Source organism: Equus asinus, chromosome 11 (assembly GCF_041296235.1).
Source record: "Equus asinus isolate D_3611 breed Donkey chromosome 11, EquAss-T2T_v2, whole genome shotgun sequence".
Taxonomy (NCBI): Eukaryota; Metazoa; Chordata; class Mammalia; order Perissodactyla; family Equidae; genus Equus; species Equus asinus.
In genome coordinates, this window is record NC_091800.1 from 4,523,601 (window position 1) to 4,543,957 (window position 20,357).

Genomic DNA, 20,357 nt, shown 5'->3' on the forward strand with positions numbered 1-20,357 from the left:
AAGGCGCTGTCCCGCTGAGGGCGAGGCGCCTGCCAGTTGGCGCTGGTTCTCCAGGAGGACACAATGGGCTGGTTCTGGGAGTGCCAAAACAACAGCAGCAACAAAAGCGGGAGACTGGTACCGACGGCTGCTGGGAGTGGGGGCGGCTGCGACTGTGGGCCGCTGCTCGGACGGCAGGCAGACAGGAGCATGCCTTTCCGCTCCTCCGTGCCTGCAGAGGCAAACAGCAAAGGGCAAACGGGCATCGCAGGGCCCGTCCCAGCCTCGTAAAGCAGAGTATGTGAGGCAGGGAGGGCTGGAATGGAGAGACGACAGCTTAGTGACCAGCAACATCATGACTTAATTTGATTCGTACATCATTTTCACAGCTGCCTAGAATTGCATTGCACAATTTATTTATCCATTTGCATGGTGTTGGACATTCAACTTGGTTCCAAATTTGTATTATTTGAAATAATGCTGCAATGAACATTTCTTTAATTCTCTTTGGAGTGTAAAATTTTGTAGTTTGGGAGAGCTAAGATGACATTCTGTAAACCATAAAGGAGTTATTAATACTTTTTTCTGCCAATGTTGAATGTCTAAATATTATGTAAATCCAGGTGTTATAAATGTCATAAGCAAAATAGTTTCTCCTGTTTCATCCTCTTGGAAAGAAAACTCTCACAGAAGGAAGAATAGCCCCTAGCAGAAGGCAATGAATGGAGCGGGTTTCAATAAAAGATGTGATACTGATGCTGCTGAAGAAATAACCTGTCTCATTTACAACGTGTTACATAGAGAGTCCAGAGATTAATTTCCTTCCTCACTGAATGTAACCCAACACAAATTGCGCATTAATGGTAGGTGTGGTAATGCACCATGTTCACTTCTCTAAGAGCTGGTACACATTTAGCTAGGGCGTGTCAGCCCAAAGTCTCCCACGGTGCTTCTCGTTCAATAAGGAAATCATTTTGGAAATATTCTTTAATTTTCTGTCTATTTACTTTTAAAGATCATATGTTTGGTGCTCAAGAAGATAAAACATTTTCAGGGCTGGCCCTGTGGCCAAGTGGTTCAGATCGCGCGCTCCGCTTCAGTGGCCCAGGGTTTCACTGGTTCGGATCCTGGGCATGGACATGGCACCACTCTTCCTGCCATGCTGAGGCGGTGTTCCACATAGCACAGCCAGAGGCGCTCACAGCTAGAATCCACAACTATGTACTGGATGGGGAGGTTTGGGGAGAAGAAGAAGAAGAAAAAAAGCTAAAACATTTTGGAAAAGCAAGAGTGCCATCTTGTGGAACATTTGTATTTAGTTATTTTAAATGGACTGTAGTGCTTTTGCAGAATGATTTGCAGGATTCTTTCAATTTTTCTCAGTACGATTTTTCTCCCTGAATCTCATCTTTTTGTCTCATTTATTCTATGGCATTGGGGTGGTATTGGTGTCGATACTTGCCCAGCTTTTGAGGGCATGGAATGTCCATGAAATAAAACCTAACCCCTCATCAGTCCTACGTTGCCTTTGTCTATTTGTTTTCTCATTTGCATCAAACTGATCTTGCAGTTTGTATTGCACTTAGCCAGGGAGCATTGGGAAACTTTCTTTAAAAATCCACTTAACAGTAACAATTTAGAGGTAAATGTCTGCTGCTTAAGAGGGAAGGGGAGAGAATGTGTTGATAACTCTTCAAAAGTCAGGAATGACTCCTTTTCAGCACAGAAACTCCCTAATCGACTTGAGTTCGGGTCAGCTGTTCAACATGTGCATTTGTTGCTCTTGGTTCTGCTTTTCTTTGGTACAATGCTGGCGGACAGGCTGGCTGGAATCTGGAGAAATTTGCACGTATCATTCAGAGAAGGCTTCAGGGCACTACTACTTCAGGGTGGGCACTGCCTTTTCTTCTCTCTTCTTGTCTCCCTGCTTAATCACATGGGCAGAGGTGAGGGACGCTGGGAATACAGGACACCTAGGGGCTTAGAAAAAGAAAACCCAGGACTCAAATGGCTGGCAGTGAGGGCCTGGCTGGCTCCTCTCTACATACTCACATCTCCCTACTATTTCACCCCCTGGCCCAAGATAAAAGTCTAAAACATGTCCTAGTAAAAGGAGGAAAAATAAAATATACAAATCAAATTAAAATCTTTTACATATCTATTAATTTTTGTGCACTTTCAAACATATTGGTGAAAACAGGTTAAGTACATAAAATTTTTGGAGCAACTTGCTCAGTGGTATCCTTTTTTGATCAGGCAGCCAACTTCTTGAAAGCTCTCCTTTGTACCAAACCAGGTTCATTTTGCCCACTGCATGATATGCCGATCACCGAGATGACGAGTTTGCCACAGAGAGAGGGTTTATTCACGAGGCAGCCAAGCAAGGAGACAGGAGAACAAATCTCAAATCCGCCTCCCTGAATGGGGGTATGGAATATCTATGGGATAAGGGGGTGGGGAGGGAATAGATGATTGGAGGTGAGGAGAAGAGAGGTAACCAATGATCTGTGCAAGCAGAGTCAAGCTTCATGGCTCTTCATAGGACACATATTCACAAAATGGTGACGTTAGCCTGATCTGAGGGTGGAGTTTTTGGCCCCCTGACTTCAAGGGGTCAGCTGTTGGTCATCCATGCAGGCCAAGTTGATGAGTTGGTCTTAACCGGCCTGAACTAGACAAGGAGTCAACTCTCAGTTCCAGAAAAACTCAAGCACCCATTACCATGGTGACCAAGCATCAGAAGTTATCTATAGGGTGGGCTTCAGTAATGTGTTATCTAACTACTTTTGCAAACAGTCAACTGAGTACAGTTAAAGCAAGTTGGACCCTGGTTTGATCCTGAAACTTATTTTCTCTTTCATCCTGATCGTCTGGCCTTGAGTTATAGCTTGCTTTCATAACTAACCTGTTAACTCTTTCTGATTTATTTTTTCAGTGATTCAAAAATATTGTTTGAGCATCTACTATGTGCCGGGTGTTGTTTCAAGTACTAAGAACACAGTGGTGAATAAGAAAATTTGCCTGTTCTTATGGAACTGAAATTCTAATAAGATAGACAGCTAATAGCCAAATTAAAAAATATATACATCTATACTTTTAGGGATGATAAAGTTCAATGAAGACAAACAAACTAGAGTAAGAGGCTGGAGAGTGTTTGGCGATCACAAGGATGGGGCTTGATCTGTGGTGGTTTCTTTGATAAGGGTCACTTTGAGCAGCAAGCTGACTTACATGGAAGAGTGAGTCCTATGGAAGACCCAGATTCAGAGCGTCATAGGCCAAGGGAATAGCAAAGGCAAATACCTGGAGGCACGAGTGAGCTTGGGGTTCCAGGAAAAATGAGATCGCATGGTGGCTGAGCAAGAAGCAGAAGGACAGGAGTGAGGCTGGGAGAGTGTGGGACAGGGGCAGGAAGAGCCTTGAGACCATGCTAAGTGTTCGTATTTTAGTATTATGGGAAGCCTGTGAAAGTAACCCAGCTAGGTCGTTCACCATTTTAGTGGTTGCTCTAGAGTTTGCATTATACATTTACAACTAATCCACGTCCTTTTTCAAATAACACTATACACTACAGGGATAGTGTAGGTATGTTTTAACAGTGTATTCCCAATCCCTCCCTCCCATCCCTTATAGCTCAGCTGTCATTCATTGCATTTATCCATAAGCTATAATCACCCAATACATTGTTGCTGTTATTATTTTGAACAAACTGTTATCAGTTAGATCAATTAAGAATAAGAAAAAAGATTTTATCTTCATTTATTCCTTCTTTAACGCTCTCCCTTTGTTTATGTAGAGCTGAGTTTCTGACCTACACAATTTTCCTTCTTTCTGAAGAATTTCTTTTAACATTCTTGCAAAGCAGGTATACCAGCAACAAATTTTCTCAATTTCTGTTTGTCTGAGAAAGTCTGAGAATTTTTGTTTGCGTCACTTTTGAAGGATAATTTTGCTGGATACGGAATTCTAAGTTGGTGGGTTTTTTCCTTCATTTCTTTGAAATATTTCACTCCATTCTTTTGTTTGCATGGTTTCTGGAGAGTTCAAAGTAGGATCCTGAGACAAACTTTGGATATATTAATATATTCTATTAAATTATAAGATGAAATCATTTGTTTTAGGTGACGTTACATACCTCAGATGCCTTCTGTGGTTAGTGTTTTATGTTGGACCTCAGGTGCATAGAGTTGAGTTAATCATACACCTTATTTTGAGGAATACCATCATCACTGGTCTAAGCAATGTCTCTCTCACTTTATTTCATTATTGTTTGTTTCCCCCTTCATTCCTGTTCCCCATTGCCATTTCCTTCCCTCCTTCCCTCTGCCAATAGTGTTGTTTTGTATGTACGTATTTTTACTTTACATAAATTCTATTTGCTATTGATTTTACTTGCTTTTTGTTTTAAACTCAATATTATACTTCAAAGATCTAGTATGTTGTTCTAGTTTACAGTTCTAATTCCCACCTGGCCTTCTACAGCATGCATCCAGTACATCTTACTCATGCATTTCTTAGCGATGGGCACCTAGGATTCCTCTGTCTTCCTACTACTACAATCAATACTGGGATGAACATCTGTACATGGTCTCATGAGATTTGTGCTTATTTCTCTGGAGGGATCTATCCAAGAGTGAGATTTCTGAGTCATAGGGTGAACACGTACTTAATTTCTCTAAAGACTGCCAGAGTATTCTCTAACCCACAGCACATGATGCATCCCATTTCTCCATGTCCACATGAACATCTGGTATTATCAGATTTCTATTTTTTGCCACTCTGATAAGTCTAAGTTTGTATCTTGCTGTTTTAATTTGCATTTCTCTGGTTACTAGTGAGCAAATTTCTTTCTTAGCCACTCAGATCCATCTCCTGCTCAATACGTCATCTTCTCTTGGTGAATTACCAAAATCAGTATTAACTGCTTATTTTTCTATTGAGATCATTTGTTTTTTGTTGTTAGACACATTCTAGATGATACTGACTCTAGGAGATATTTTAGAAATATATAGGATTTTTTTTTTCTTTTGGATTTTCTAATATAGTAGTGCCTGAACATATACATATTGGTTAAATGTTATTTTATCAAAAATTCTTTATTTATAAATAAGTTAGTGCTTCATGTTATTTTTAAAAGTATGTCTGTAGGAAGGTTATGTTACCTATGAATTTCATTTCAGGGTAGTAAAAAGGGCATTACAAAATGTTTTTTTCATTTTTTTTCTCCCCAAAGCCCCAGCACATAGTTGTATATCCTAGTTGCAGGTCATTCTAGTTCCTCTATGTGGGATGCTGCCACAGCATGGCTTGATGATCGGTGTGTAGGCCCGCACCTGGGATCCGAACCCATGAACGCTGGGTTGCTGAAGCAGAGTGCATGAACTTAACCACTTGGCCCCGGGGCCAGCCCCTACAAAATATTTTTTAAAAATGGAGGTGGTGGTAGGGAGGATATTGGCTCTCATTTGGTTGAGAAACACTGATCTAGATATTAATCCCATGTTGGCTTTTGACATTTCCAAATACTTTTTCACAACCTGTCACCCATTGGTTAACCTTGTGTATATGACACATTACATTTAAAAGAAAAAGCTTTATTGAGATATAATTCACATAACATACAGTTCACCTATGTAAAAGATACAATTCAGCATTTATTGGCATATTACTAATTTTTAAAAATTGTGTAAAATATATATAACATAAAAATTTCCATTTTAACCATTTTAAGTGTACAATTCAGTGGCATTAATTACATTCATGTTGTGCAACCACCACCATTATGTATTTCCCTAAGTTTTCATCACCCCAAATCAAAATTCTGTAACCATTAGCACTAACTCCCCATTATCCCTCCTCCCCAGCCCCTGATAACACCTAGTCTACTCTGTGTCTCTATGAAGTTGCCTATTCTAGGTACCTGCATAAGTGCAATCATACAATATTAGTCCTTTTGTGTCTGGCTTATTTTACTTAGCATAATATTTTCAATGTTCATCCATGTTGTAGCATGTGTCAGAGCATTTCTTTTTATGGCTGAATTATATTTCAGTGTGTGTGTGTGTGTGTGTATACATACACATTGTATATATATATACACACACACATACAGAAAGACACACACACACCACATTTTGTTTTTCCATTCATCTGTTTATGGGCACTTGAGTGTCCTTCTGACTAAGTGAATAATGATGTGATGAAAACTGGAATGCAAGCATCTGTTTGAATTCCCAGGAGTGGAATTGCTGGATCATATGGTAATTCTATGTTTAGATTTTTGAAGAACCACTCAACTGTTTTCCATGAGTGGTTGCACCACTTTGAATTCCCACCAACAATGTGTGAGGGTTCTAGTTTCTCCACATCCTCACTCAAACTTGATATTTTCCTTTTTCTTTTTTTTGATAATAGCCTCTTAATAATGGGTGTGAACTGGTTTTGATTTGTGTTTCCCTAATGGCTACTCATGTTGAGCATGTATTCATGTGCTTAGTTGCCATTTGTTCATCTTTTTGGAGAAATACCCATTCAAGTCCTTTGTCTATTTTTTAATCTTTCTGTTGTTGTTGTTGAGTTGTAGGAGGTCTTCATATATTCTGGCTATTAACCCCTTATCAGATATATGATTTGTGAATATTTTCTCACATTCTGTGAGTTCTTTTCATTCTCTTGATAGTTTTCTTTGATACACAAACCTTTTTAATTTTGAAGACCAATTTATTTTTTCATTTGTTGCCTGTGCTTTTGGTGTCATGTCTAAGAAATTATGGCCAAATCCAATGTTATGAGCTTATTGCCTATGTTTTCTTCTTAGAGTTTTATAGTTTTAGCTCCTGCTTGGAGTTCATTGAGCTTCTTGGATGTGTATATTCAAGTCTTTCATCAGACTTGAGACGTTTTCAGTAATTATTTCTTCAAATATTTTTTCTTTCCCCTTTTTTTCTCTTTCTTTTGTGATTTCTATAATGCATACCTTGGTACATTTGATAGTGTCCCACAGATCCTTCAGATGGTTCATTTTTCTTCATTCTTTTTTCTGTTCCTCAGACTGCACAATTTCAAGTGTATTCTCTTTAATTTACCAATTCTTTTTTCTGCCTGTTCAAGTCTGCTGCTGAATCCTTCTAGTGAGTTTTTCTGTTTGGTTACTTTTTGGAATTCCTATCTCTTTATTGATACTCTCATTTTGTTCAGACACCATTTTCCTGATTTCCATTAGTCTTTGTCCATGGTTGCTGTTAGCTCACTGAACACATTTAAGACAGCAATTTCAGTGTCTGGGCTTCTTCAGAGATGGTTTCTGTAAAATTCTTTGTTTCTTGTGAATGGATCATGCTTGCTTATTGCTTTGTAATTTTTTGTTGAGAACTGGACATTCTAAGTATATGTTGTAGGAACTCTAGAAATCGAATTCTCTCACTCCTCAGTGATTGCTTTTGGCTCTCTGTGGGCTGGATCTACCCTTGTTTTGCTTTCCAAAATGATTTTTGCCAAGTGTGGACTTCTTGTTGTATGGTCACTGAAGCTTCTTTTCCATTTTCTCTGTGGTCAGACAGTGACATGACAAAGATTTCCTTAAATGTCTGGCTCCCAAGAAGATGGGAAAAAGGTCCTGTCTCTCTAAATCCCCTGTAGCTCGGAAGCTGTTTCAGCCTGTGGGCGTGGGTGTTGAAAAATGGCTGACTTCCCTACTGGCCCTTCAGTGATCAAAAGCAGTAATCAGCTATCAAAGCACATCACCTTGACCCCCTGGGAGGACAAGACTCTTTTTGCTAACCCTTGCTCCAGTAAGCCACAGCAGGAACACAGGCTACTACCTCCCCAGCTGCCTGCCACTGGGCTGGGGGCTGGTAACTGCAACCTTGCAAAAGGCTCAAATTCATAAAATTTACCAGCCTTTTCATCGTGCTCTCACAGATACTAGACCTGTTCTACTAGACTCCAGAATTCCAAAATAGGTTCTTCAGACAGTTTCTGCCAGTTCCATAGTTGTTTTGGTGGAGAGACAGGATTCCCGGAGCTTTGTACTCTGCCATCTTCCTTGAAATCACTCTACACTGTTTTGATTTTACAATTCAATCCTGTGAGGGTAACCTTATTTCTAAGTTTTGGGAAGGCACTTCAATGTTCTTTCTATCTCCAGCACCTGTTCTGCTTTCCATCCATGTTAGAACCTCTGGCCAGACTCTCGACATTTGCCCTCTTATGTCCAAGGCAGAGGGCAAATCGGAGCTGTCTTGTAGCTCTCCTACAACAGCTCCTAAGGGAGTTCTCTCTTTCCTGCCCAGTCCTATTACAGAAAAGCTGAAACATCAGGAAAGGTCATGCACATATGGGGATATTACTCGTCTCATTTTCCTTTTCTTTCAGTCATTCATATGTCACACTTTTTGAGCAACCACTTGTGCCAGCTCTTTGATGAATGCTGGGGAGATATTGTTAAAAGAATTAAGAGTCCTTGTTCTTAATGAGCTCAGAGTTGAGTGTGAGAGGCAAATAAAAAAATTCCAGTACATTTTGATAAGTTTTGAAAGAGGGGTGGACAAAGAGATGCTGAAGGAGCTAAGAGAGGGAATGCCTAAATGAAGTTAGCCAGGGAACATCTATGGAAGCAGTAGTAAGTGCAAATACTTGAAGAGTGAGAACATGGCCAACTAGAGTGAAGGCAAGTAATTTTAGTATAAGCTGTGTGAGGGTAAGTATTAGATGAGGCTGGAGAGGTAGGTGGGAGGAAGATAATGGAGGAGTTGAATTTTACTTTGTAGGTGATTCGTGTCATAGGATTGTCAGTAGTGGAGTGATATGATTTATGTTTTACAAAAATTAATCTGCTGTGAAGAAGGATTTGAAATAAGAAGATAACAGTAATCTTTAATAGTTAATGGGGGTTTCCCTCCATGTGTTTTACATATTGTTTCATTTAATCCTCACAAAAATGCTATTACATTGGAACTATAATCATCTCCACTTTTCAGATGAGGAATGGGCACAGAGAGGTCAAGTACTTTCCCCAAAGTTAGAAAGCTAATGAGTGATGGAGCTGAGATTTGAATCCAGGTAGTCTACCACCAGTCTTGATGCTTCACCACGGTGCTTTTCCTGGGGCCCAGACCTAGAGTCTAACAGTTAGAATTCTGTTGAAGTTACCTGTGTAATAACTCATCAAGGCCTGAACTATGGCAGAGGCAAGGGGGCTGGAAGGCGGACAACAAATCTGGGAGATTTTGAGGAAGCAGAATTGAGAAGACTTGATTCACTGTGGAGAAATATGGGAGAGACCCCGGGACAACTGCCTGGTTCCTGGTTTGTCTCTCTGTGGAGAGAGACTCACTGAAACAGATGAAGACGTGAAGAAAGGAGACTTGGAAGGGCAGGGGAGATGATTAGGTCAGTTTTGGGCATGCTGAGTTTGGCCAACCAAATGGAGACATCCAGAAAGTAACTAGGCTTGGGTTAAGGGGAGAGAAAAGAAGCCAGAGGTGTGAATGAGATCCCTGAGGGAGTGGACAAGGAAGAAGAAAGGCGAAGCCAGGGCTCAGGATAACCCCCACTTCCCCTCACCCTTTATGGGATAGGCAGAGAAATACAAGCTAACCACCAAAATATTAGGAGACTCAATGATCGATTATTCAACAAAATGACATTAAAGAAACAAATAGTGGAAGATTAAGTTTAGAGAATTAGGATGTCCAGCTGCTTTCAAAGTGACCATCACTATACTCCTAAGAGGAGACACTGGCAAGTCTAGTGTGCTTATTGAAACAAATGTTTATCCACAGTCTTTTCAAATGGGATCAAGTCTTTTCCCAGCAATTATATAATAATGTCAAAAATGAATTATTCACTTTCAGGCATTTTTTTTTCAGTTGTAAAACATTTCCTTTTGGTTTTGAAAAAATGAAAATTGTATCCACATCCCCTGAACATCTTGTTTTAAGAAAGTCTACTCTTCTGTTCTCTAACATTGCTCCATTTTAAAAAAAATCTTAATTGTAATTATATACTTAAAATGTTTCCTGGTTAGTTTTCAGTCTTCACATTCAGACTGGGTCTCTCATGACAGTAGGGACCATTTGTTTTAATTCACCATTGTATGCTCAGCAACCTAGCAGGCTCTCGGCATACTTCTGACTGACTTTAAAAGCCTGCCTTCCTCGCCGTTCTTCCTGCTTCATCCTTTGTCTTTCTCCTTCTCTTTGTCTCTTTCTCCTCCCACCCTCCTACCTTCCCTTCTTTCCTTTTATTCAACAAATAGTTGTTGTATGCCTTCTATAAGCCAGGTACTCAGCTAGACCAGTATATACGAACATGACTAAGACAGTGGCACTGTTCCTGCTCTTGATTTAACAGTTTAGGAGACAAAATTGATGTGGACAGCAATTTGATATCTAAAATTTCACTAGGAGGACAAGAAAGGGAAAAGCATCCTGGTCAGGAGGAGCTGGTGTGTGTAAAGGCTTGGGGCGTAGGGAAATGTGAAAAGCACATGGTGTATGTGGGGAAAGAAGTGTTATGGGGCTGGAGTGCCGTATTAATGGGATGCTTTGGAAAGTGAGGAGGGAAGAGTCAGTGCCAGGTGAGGGGCCTGGAATAGTTAAGGTGAGACTGTGAAGACACCAGAAACAATCCTAGTTTTTGGATTTTTATACCTCTACTCTTTACCCATTAGGGCATCTGGGCAGACAGGTGAAGAGAGTGTCAGTATTTTTATGGCTAACAGAGGAAATGTAGAGGGTGCACACCTATACTTTTCTGCATTGTCCATCTTTTCTCTTGGTTTTGTTTTACAATAAAGAGATAAAAAAAAGTTATTTCTAAAATAATGAATTAGAACAAATTTATGTTTTTAATCAGCAGCAAAATAAATGTTTTTTTATAATTGGACAAAAGCTTTTACCACTTGTTAACTCAAGCATTAAATTATAAGAGAGAGTCTTCCAATTTAGCAGATTAACCTATTTTGAGGCCTTATCCGTTAACAAATGTAAGAGAGAGGTTTCTCTTGCCCCATTAATCAATCAATCAATTAACTTTCAATATAACCTTATGGATTCTTTTATTCAATAGGTTATACATATACTCAGAGACATTGTGGGTTCGGATCCAGACCACTGCAATAAAGCAAGTCGGACAATTTTTTGTTTTTTTCCCAGTGCATATAAAAGTTATGTTTACACTATAGTCTATTAAGTGTGCAATAAAATTATGCCTAAGAAAAATGTACATACCTTAATTAAAAGAGACTTTATTGCTAAAAAATGCTAACCATCACCTGAGCCTTCAGCAGTCATAATCTTTTTGCCGGTAGAGGACCTTGTAAATAATGCACTATCTGGGAACGCAATACAGCAGAGTGTAATAAGACGGGGTATGCCTGTAAAACATGACTGCCATGAATTACTTCGATGCTCAAAGTGTACCAGATTCAGCCGGGGGAAGCCGCTTCAAGTACGTGCCTGTCCTTCTGACGTGTCCCCATTATTTTTTGAGTACTTCCTTACCTCTGGGCACAAGATGTTCCAGGCTCATCTCGTACTTTCCCTGCACAAGTCTTAGAATCAGCCATTTATCCAGGGAGCGCAACATGTTTTAAATATTCTAAATATTCTTCAGAGGCATGTTTTAAAAATAATTTTTATTTACCATGTTTAAAAAACGCCATTTCATAATACCATAATACCATCTAATGCCAATTAATTTCTAGTGCCATTTTAAACACTTACCCACAATCCAATATATGGGAATGAGACCCTGATCTTGTGACCAAGATTCTCCCAATTACACTAGTTTTAAGAATATAAACTAATGAGGCTGGCAAGAGATGAGAGTATTTACATTTAAAAAAATGTAGTTTTAAAAAACGTGTGTAAATAAAACACATCTCAGCAATTTTTGAACCTTTATAAATACTTTATTCTATTTCCAGATAGGATATTGAAATTTACATGTTATTTTTAAGATAATATATAGGTAGGTAACTGAAATAAAATATACAAGAAATTTATCAGATATAAGATAATGAGAAAACCAGAAATGTTTTAAACTTAATTTGTCCTATTAGGAACATCAGGACTTGTAGAATCAACCCAGGCCTTGTGTATCAATAATTTCTTTCTGTAAGTACTTGTTGACCCTTCCAGAGAGCATGCTGTGCTACTGTGTCTAAGAAATCAGTGAATAACTAGGTTTTCCATCTTAGCAAAGTACAAAGCATTACTTCAATCCTAGGTCTTCTGACAGAATCCAAAAGCAAATACAAGGCATCTTCATTATTACAAAGGAAATCAATGAAGACTCAAAAGGATAAACATCCAGTACTTAAAAAAATCCCAAATTCTCAATTTGGAGCAATATAATCCCCATATTATCTTTTTCTAAAAAAGACCTTTTCCAGCTTGTTTCCAGACTTCTTTTACTCCTTTAATGCTTTCTTTTTTCACACATTTCCAGTATTCTTGTATACTTAGTTGTTGTGGTACCTGTTAACCAAAAGTAAAAATTAACAGGTCATTCTCTTTGAGGTTAAACATGACTTCATGTGTACTTTGCTACTATTTACTTCCCACATTCCTCCCAAAAGTATCTGAGGTGGATTATGTCGTAAAAGATGACTGAGACTGAACCGTAAAATAAGGGTAAAAGGTAAAAAGTGAGAGTGACGTCAGAATCTCCTCAGGGTAACCAAGGGATGGAGGCAGACTGTACATGAATGGATGTTCCTCCCTCAGAAGACACTGAAGACTTCGTGGAATCTGCTTTCATATGCTGCTCTCAAAATGTAATTATTTCATAATGTTTTTATTTTATAATATTTCCCTTTTTCTAGTGTACTTTATTTAGCTATGTGGAATAAAAATTATAAGCCTAAAGCTTTGATTTAATCTTGGCTAAAATTAAAAAGAAAGAGACTATAGGTTACAATTTCTTTTTAAGAAAGAAAAGAAATAATTCACATAGTGCTTTGTGAATTAAGAGCGCTGTGTGGTAATTATTCCTCTCAACTAAATGAGAAAGTAAAGGGGAGAAAATATTTGGATCCTGGTGACCACAGGAGCACAGTATTGCTGGAAATCCACCTAATGGAAGCTAAAGTCTATTTTAGATTATACATACGTTCTTTGTCCTATCTTTGCTTTACAGCACTTCTCTTTAATGTTTTTTGAGAAATGACAAAGAGGCTCCTGGGTATGTTAAATTGTTAACTGCAAAAGTTGGTTTAATATCCAGGAATATGATTATTAACTATGAGGTGTTAGATGGCTATAAAGCTTGTAAAACATGTTTACTAATGGAAATCATATTTGTTTATTTTTCATAAAATACGTTTGTAGCAGGAAAATGAATTTGCTTTTCTAAGTTGCAAATAAACAGCTTTGTTTTTCTGAGCCCACCATATCCTCTCGTCCTTCTCCCTTCTTCTGGCCTAACCACCTACTGATGTAGTTCTCTTTGGAGCCTTGTTTTCAACCTGAAGACTGTTTTCATGAGAGTGCTTCTAGCAGGTTCTAAACAAAATGTTGAGTTTGGTTTGTCCCACAGTTATAGACCAACATGTTAATTTGAGTGAATAATGATGATACCTAATATTTAGTTCAAATGTCTCAGCCACTATGTTAAGTATTTTACACCTAATTCTCCTACTAATTCTTTCTGGTAGATTCTATTGGTTTCTTCATTGTGCAGATGAGGAATCTGAGGCTCAGAAAAATTAAGTGGCTTTGCAAGATTCGGCAGTTAATAAGTGATAGGGTGGAATTTGAATCTAGGTGTGTCTAACTACAGAGCCCAAAGTAAAATTCTAGGCTATGATATCTGAATAGTGGTTTCTGATTAGATTCAGATTTAAAAAGAAAAATGTTACATCTCATCTGTAGGAGATAGTTCAGTGTTAAATTAAGGTTTGCAATCTCTTTATAAAAAGATAACTTTTTTTCATGAGTTTTTGATGAAAACTACATTTAGGACTACACATTTGTTCAAATTCTAGGTTTAATGTCATTCATTTAATTACATGTAAACATGCAGTTATTTAAAAACTCAAAATCTGTTACCCATAAGCCTCGATGCATCCTGTTTTTTAACACCCCAAGAAACTCTCCATGACTAAGACATTCATCACCATCCAAATCAAAGATCTTGAAGACAGTGTCCAAAATGTTGTTCGAGAGCTCCTGTCCTGTTGCTACTTTTACAGCTCTCTTAAACTCCGCTGAAAAGAAAGAAAACAAAACAACTGGACAACCATGCGAGAGAGTCTAAGTGGAATTAATCTAAATTTTCACTATTTGAGAAAAACAAATCTAAATACTCATTATCTGGGAAGCAAAAACATAATACTCACCAAGACTGTATTCAAATAATAAATTTGGCTGAGAAATGTAATGAAAGTAATCACAATATAAGTAGCCTATTTTAATCTAATCAGTGTTTTAACACAAATATTTAAATATTTTCTTCTTTTCTAGGGAAAAATAAGAAAGTAAAAGCAAATAAAGTAATTGTTAAACATAACAGTTGGTGTTGCACATCTAGAATAACAATTGAATTAATTAAAAGGCCAATGAATTGTTTTACTGATAATGGGCTCCTTGATTGGTATTATCTAGTTGAGGAATAGAGTGATATTGTTTACAGATGATAAATAATTCATATAACTTACCTAGTCTGACAGGGCGATGCGCTAAACTAAACATTTGCATGGCAATAGCAAAGTCTTCCAAATGGGTCGTAAAATGACAAAATGACTTGAACTCATCCAAAGTAATGCTCTAATAAAAGAACAAAAGTGAGTTTTTTTACAATCTTGTAAATACATTAAAATAATCTTATGAATCTAAGTGTGAGCCCTCTTTTCCATCATAAAGCTTATGAACATATATCTTTCTAAGTAAGTCTATTAAAAAGTTTGAGATGCAGAATAGAATTAGAGATTTTCAAGATTAGGAGAACTCTAAGAATTACCTGGCAGGGCCACTGGTTGGACTGTGCAGACGGCACCCTGTGTGAATGGGGTCTCCCGGAGTTGTGCAGCGCAAGACTTGAGGTGGCCCTGTGTTAGAGACTGAATTGTGTCCTTAAAATTCCCATGTTGAGGCCCTAATCCTCAATGCAACTGTGTTTGGAGATAAGGCCTTGGGGAGGTAATTAAGGCTAAATGAGGCCATAAGGGCGGGGCCCTAATCCGACAGGACTGGTGTCTGGATAAGAAGAGGAAGACCCACCCAAGAGCTCTCTCATTCTGCTGTGAGCACAGAGAAAAGGCCACAAGGGTACACAGCAAGAAGACGGTGGTCTGCGAGCTGGGAGGAGACATCTCACCAGAAATCAGCCCTGTTGGCACCTTGATCTTGGACTTCTAACCTTCAGAATTGTGAGAAAATAAATTAAAAAAAAAATTTGTTGTCTATGCCACCCAGGCTGTTCTATCTTGTTACGGCATCTTGAGAAGACTAATACCTCCTGTCGAGTCCTTAGTTTTCTACTTTGTTTGGTCAGTGGACACAGCACAGAGGAAGAGTACTGGCTTGTGGAGTTGGTTGGACCTATGCTAAAACCCCAGTTCTGCCATTTACTGTGGGTGTGGTCTTGGCCCCTCTGAGCCTTAGGGATTGAGTAATGTGGTGAAGCTCTACTAAACGGAACAATCAGGATTTGATCCTTGGTCCATCTGACTTCAAAACCTATGCACTTAAAAACAAAACAAGCAGATCAAGAGTGGAGGTGACATCAGTGTCATGGTGGAGTGAGCTCGCCGGGGACTCTCTCCCCTCCAAAATACAACCAAAAGGAGCAACACATTCCAACAAAAAAATGCTAATAGCACAGAAATCATCCGAGACCCACATCAGCCAAACGAGGGTGGAGAAGCTGGAGTCTGCCTCGGAGGAGCTGGAACGGGGTAAGAGAGAACTTCGTTCCCTCCCCTAGAGACTGGGATCACTGCCACGCGTGAGGGAAGGAGCAGGGGAGGGGCCGGGCATCCGCATGATCATCCAGGACTCCCACAGACTTGTGCAGTGGAAACTCTCTAACGGGGGAAAGCTTTCACATGGGGTAAGCCCAGCAAGCCAGGGCCCCAAAAAACCAGAGAGCCAGAGCTGATTGGAATCCAGGTCTGCGTGGGAGAGAAAGTGCCCCTCCTCCCACAAACTGCGCTGTGCGCCAGCATGGCAGCTGAAGGCGAAGGGCTCAGAAAGTGCTGTGCTCGACTCCCATCTAGTGGTGACAGGCTGTAACTGCAACCGAATAATATCACTGCATAAAAACCATTCCTTTACCATCCAGCAATTCATAAAAGCTCCAGACCAGAAGGAAAACAATAAAAACACAGAATTATGTCCTGAGGACTTGGAAATAGATAAACTAAGTGAGAATGAATTCAGAATAGCTATCATCAAAAAACTCAATGAGGTAAAGGGAAATATGGAGAAACAAGTCAACGAGTTCTGGAGTTATTTCACAAAAGAGATTGAAACTATAAAGAAGAATCAATCACAAATACTAGAGATGAAAAATACAATGGATCAGATAAAACAGAATACAGATCCCATGAATGCCCGTGTAGACACCACAGAGGAGCAAATTAGCATAACTGAAGATAGACAGGTTGAATGGCTCCAGACAGAGGAAGAAAGAGCACTAAGATTAAAAAAACTGAAGAAAATCTCCGAGAAATAGCTGACTCAATGATAAAAATGCAACTTAAGAATCATCGGTATTCCCAAGGGTGTGGAAAAGGAAAATGGAGCTGAAAGTGTGCTCAATGAACTAACAGCAGAGAACCTCCCAAATCTAGGGATTGAGAGAGAAATGTGTGTAGAAGAAGCTTTCAGATCTCTGAGATTTGTCAATGTAAAAAGACCTACTGCAAGGTGTATAGTAGTAAAAATGGCAAAAATGAAGGACAAAGAAAGAATACTCAGGGCAGCAAGGCACAAGAAAATAACCTATAAAGGAACACTTAGACTTTCAGCGGATTTCTCTACAGAAACCTCACAAGCTAGAAGAGATTGGAATGACATATTCAAAACTTTAAAGGATAAAAATCTTGAGCCAAGAATACGCTACCTGGCAAAAATATCCTTCTAAATCTTTTCCAGACAAACAAAAGCTAGGGGACGTTGAAGCCACAAGACCCCCCCCCTACAAGAAATCCTCAAGAAGGCCCTCATACATGAAAAAAGAAAAAATGGGAGAAAGGGGTCACAAAACACAGAGTAGGGAGACAAATAGAATCATAATAGGATAGCAAATATTCAACTATGGTATTAGGATAAAGGGAAGGAAATCACCAAAAACAAAGACAATCTTATCACTCTAACCACAAACTCACAACACAAGTTGGAATAAGAGATGAAAATAAATAACTTAGGAGGGGAGGAGGAAAGGGACTGAATCAGTTTAGGCTAAGGACATAAGAGGCTACCAGAAAATGCACTATGTTATCCACGAGATTCTGAATACAAACTTCAGGGTAGCCACTAAACTAAAACACAGAACAGAGACACAAAACATAAATAAGGAAAAAGCTAAGAAACCCAGCATAAGAAATTGCAGAAGTCAATGGGTAGGCTAAAACACACAGAACGAGAAACAAAGGAAATGCAGGAAAATCGGAAAACGAGCAACAGAATGAAAGCATTAAGCCCTCATGCATCAATACTCACCCTCAATGTAAACGGATTGAACTCTCCAATAAAAAGACACAGAGTGACAAAATGGATTAAAGAACAAGGTCCAACAATTTGTTGCCTCCAGGAAACACACCTCAGCTCCAAGGACAAACACAGGCTCAGAGTGAAGGGGGGTGGAAGACAATCCTCCAAGCTAATAGCAAACAAAAGAAAGCAGGTGTCGCAATACTTAGACAAAATAGATTTCAAGATAAGGCAGGTAAAGAGAGACAAAGAGGGGCAATATATAACGATCAAAGGGACACTTCATCCAGAAGAAATAATGCTTATAAATATCTATGCACCCAACACAGGAGCACAAAGTTCATAAAGCAAATATTAACAAACCTAAAAGAAGATATCAAAAATAACACAATAACAGTAGGGGACCTCAACACCCCACTCACATCAACGGACAGATCATCCAGACAGAAAATCAACAAAGAAACAGTGGAGCTAAACAAAAAGCTAAAACAATTGGACTTAATAGACATATATAGAACACTCCATCCAAAAACAGCAGAATACACATTCTTCTAAGGTGTGCATGGAACATTCTCAAGGATAGACCATATGTTGGGAAACAAGGCAAGTCTCCACAAATTTGAAAAAATTGAAATAATAACAAGCATCTTCTCTGATCATAATGCTATAAAGCTAGAAATTAATTACAAGAAAAAAGCTGAGAAAGGCACAAAGATGTGGAGACTAAACAATATGCTATTGAACAAGCAATGGATCATTGAAGAAATTAAGGAAGAAATAAAAAAATACGTGGAGACAAATGAGAAGGATAACATGCCATACCAACTCATATGGGATGCAGCAAAAGCTGTATTAAGAGGGAAATTCATCGCAATTCAGGCACATCTTAACAAAGAAGAAAAACCCCAAGTAAGCAATCTTAAACTACACCTAACTGAATTAGAGAAAGAAGAACAAACAAAGCCCAAAGTCAGCAGAAGGAGAGAAATAATAAAAATCAGAGCAGAAATAGATGCTATTGAAACAAAAAAGGCAGTAGAAAGGATCAATGAAACAAAGAGCTGGTTCTTTGAGAAAATAAATAAAATTGACAAACCCCAAGCCAGACTTACAAAGAAAAAAGAGAGAAAGCTCAAATAAAGAAAAACAGAAATGAAAGAGGAGAAATAACAACAGACTCCACAGAAATACAACAGATTATAAGAGAATACTACGAAAAACTACATGCCAGCAAAATGGATAACCTAGAGGAAATGGATAAATGCTTGGACTCCTACGATCTCCCAAAGCTCACTCAAGAAGAAGCACACAATTTGAACAGACCAATCACAAGGAAAGAGATTGAAACAGCCATCAAAAGCATCCCAAAGAATAAAACCCAAGGACCAGATGGCTTTCCTGGGGAATTCTATCAAACTTTCAGAGAGGATTTAATACCTATCCTTTTCAAGCTATTCCAAAAAATTAGGGAGATGGAACACTTTGTAACACATTCTACAAAGCCAACATCATGCTTATACCAAACCTGACAAGGACAGCATGAAAAAAGAGAACTACAGGCCAACATAGCTGATGAACATAGATGCAAAAATTCTCAATAAAATTTTGGCAACCCAAATTCAGCAATTCATCAAAAGGATCATACATCATGACCAAGTGGGATTCAAACCAGGGACACATGGATGGCTCAATATCTGCAAATCAATCAACGTGATACACCACATCAACAAATTGAGGAATAAAAACCACATGATCATCTCAATAGATGCAGAGAAAGCATGTGACAAGATCCAACAGCCATTTATGATAAAAACTCTTAACAAAATGGGGATGGAAGGGAACTACCTCAACATAATAAAGGCCATATATGACAAACTCACAGCCAACATCATACTCAAAGGGCAAAAACTGAACGCCATCCCTTTGAGAACAGGAACAAGACAAGGATGCCCACTATCACCACTCTTATTCAACATAGTACTGGAGGTTTTGGCCAGAGCAACTAGGTAAGAGAAAGGAATAAAAGGAATCCAAATAGGGAGTGAAGAAGTGAAACTCTTGCTGTTTGCAGACGACATAATGTTATATATAGAAAAACCCAAAGAATCCATTGGAAAACTAATAGAAATAATTAACAACAACAGTAAAGTTGCAGGGTACAAAATCAACTTATAAAAATCAGTTGCTTTTCTATAATCTAATAATGAACTTACAGAAAGAGAACTCAAGAATACAATTCCATTTACAATTGCAACTAAAAGAATAAAGTACCAAGGAATAAATTTAACCAAGGAGGTGAAGGACTTACACAATGAAAACTATAAGACATTACTGAAAGAAATTGATAACGACATAAAGGGATGGAAAGAGATTCCATGCACATGATTAGAAGAATAACCATAGTTAAAATGTCCATACTACCCAAAGCAATCTACAGATTCAATGCAATCCCAATCAGAATCCTGATGACATTTGTCATGGAAATAGAACAAAGAATCCTAAAACTCATATGGGGCAACCAAAGACCCCGAATTGCTAAGGCAATCCCGAGAAAAAAGAACAAAGCTGGAGGTATCACAATCCCTGACTTCAAAATGTACTACAAAGCCATAGTGATCAAAACAGCATGGTACTGGTACAAAAACAGGCACACAGGTCAATGGAACTGAACTGAAAGCCCAGAAATAAAACCACACATCTACGGACAGCCAATCTTCA

The 20,357-nt window shown here is 38.6% G+C and overlaps 1 protein-coding gene across 1 annotated transcript in view; it reads right to left on the reverse strand.

Annotated features, from left to right (window-relative positions):
- Window positions 1-11,871: 11,871 nt before the first annotated feature.
- Window positions 11,872-20,357, reverse strand: part of MICU2 (mitochondrial calcium uptake 2) — a 134,207-nt gene continuing 125,721 nt past the window's right edge. Inside the window, exons 10-12 of the mRNA XM_014837139.3 lie at window positions 14,642-14,750; window positions 14,034-14,191; window positions 11,872-12,461 (exon numbers count right to left, since the gene is read on the reverse strand). Coding sequence (XP_014692625.3) covers window positions 12,357-12,461; window positions 14,034-14,191; window positions 14,642-14,750 — 372 coding nt within the window. The 3' untranslated portion in view covers window positions 11,872-12,356. The remainder of the gene's footprint in view (window positions 12,462-14,033; window positions 14,192-14,641; window positions 14,751-20,357) is intronic.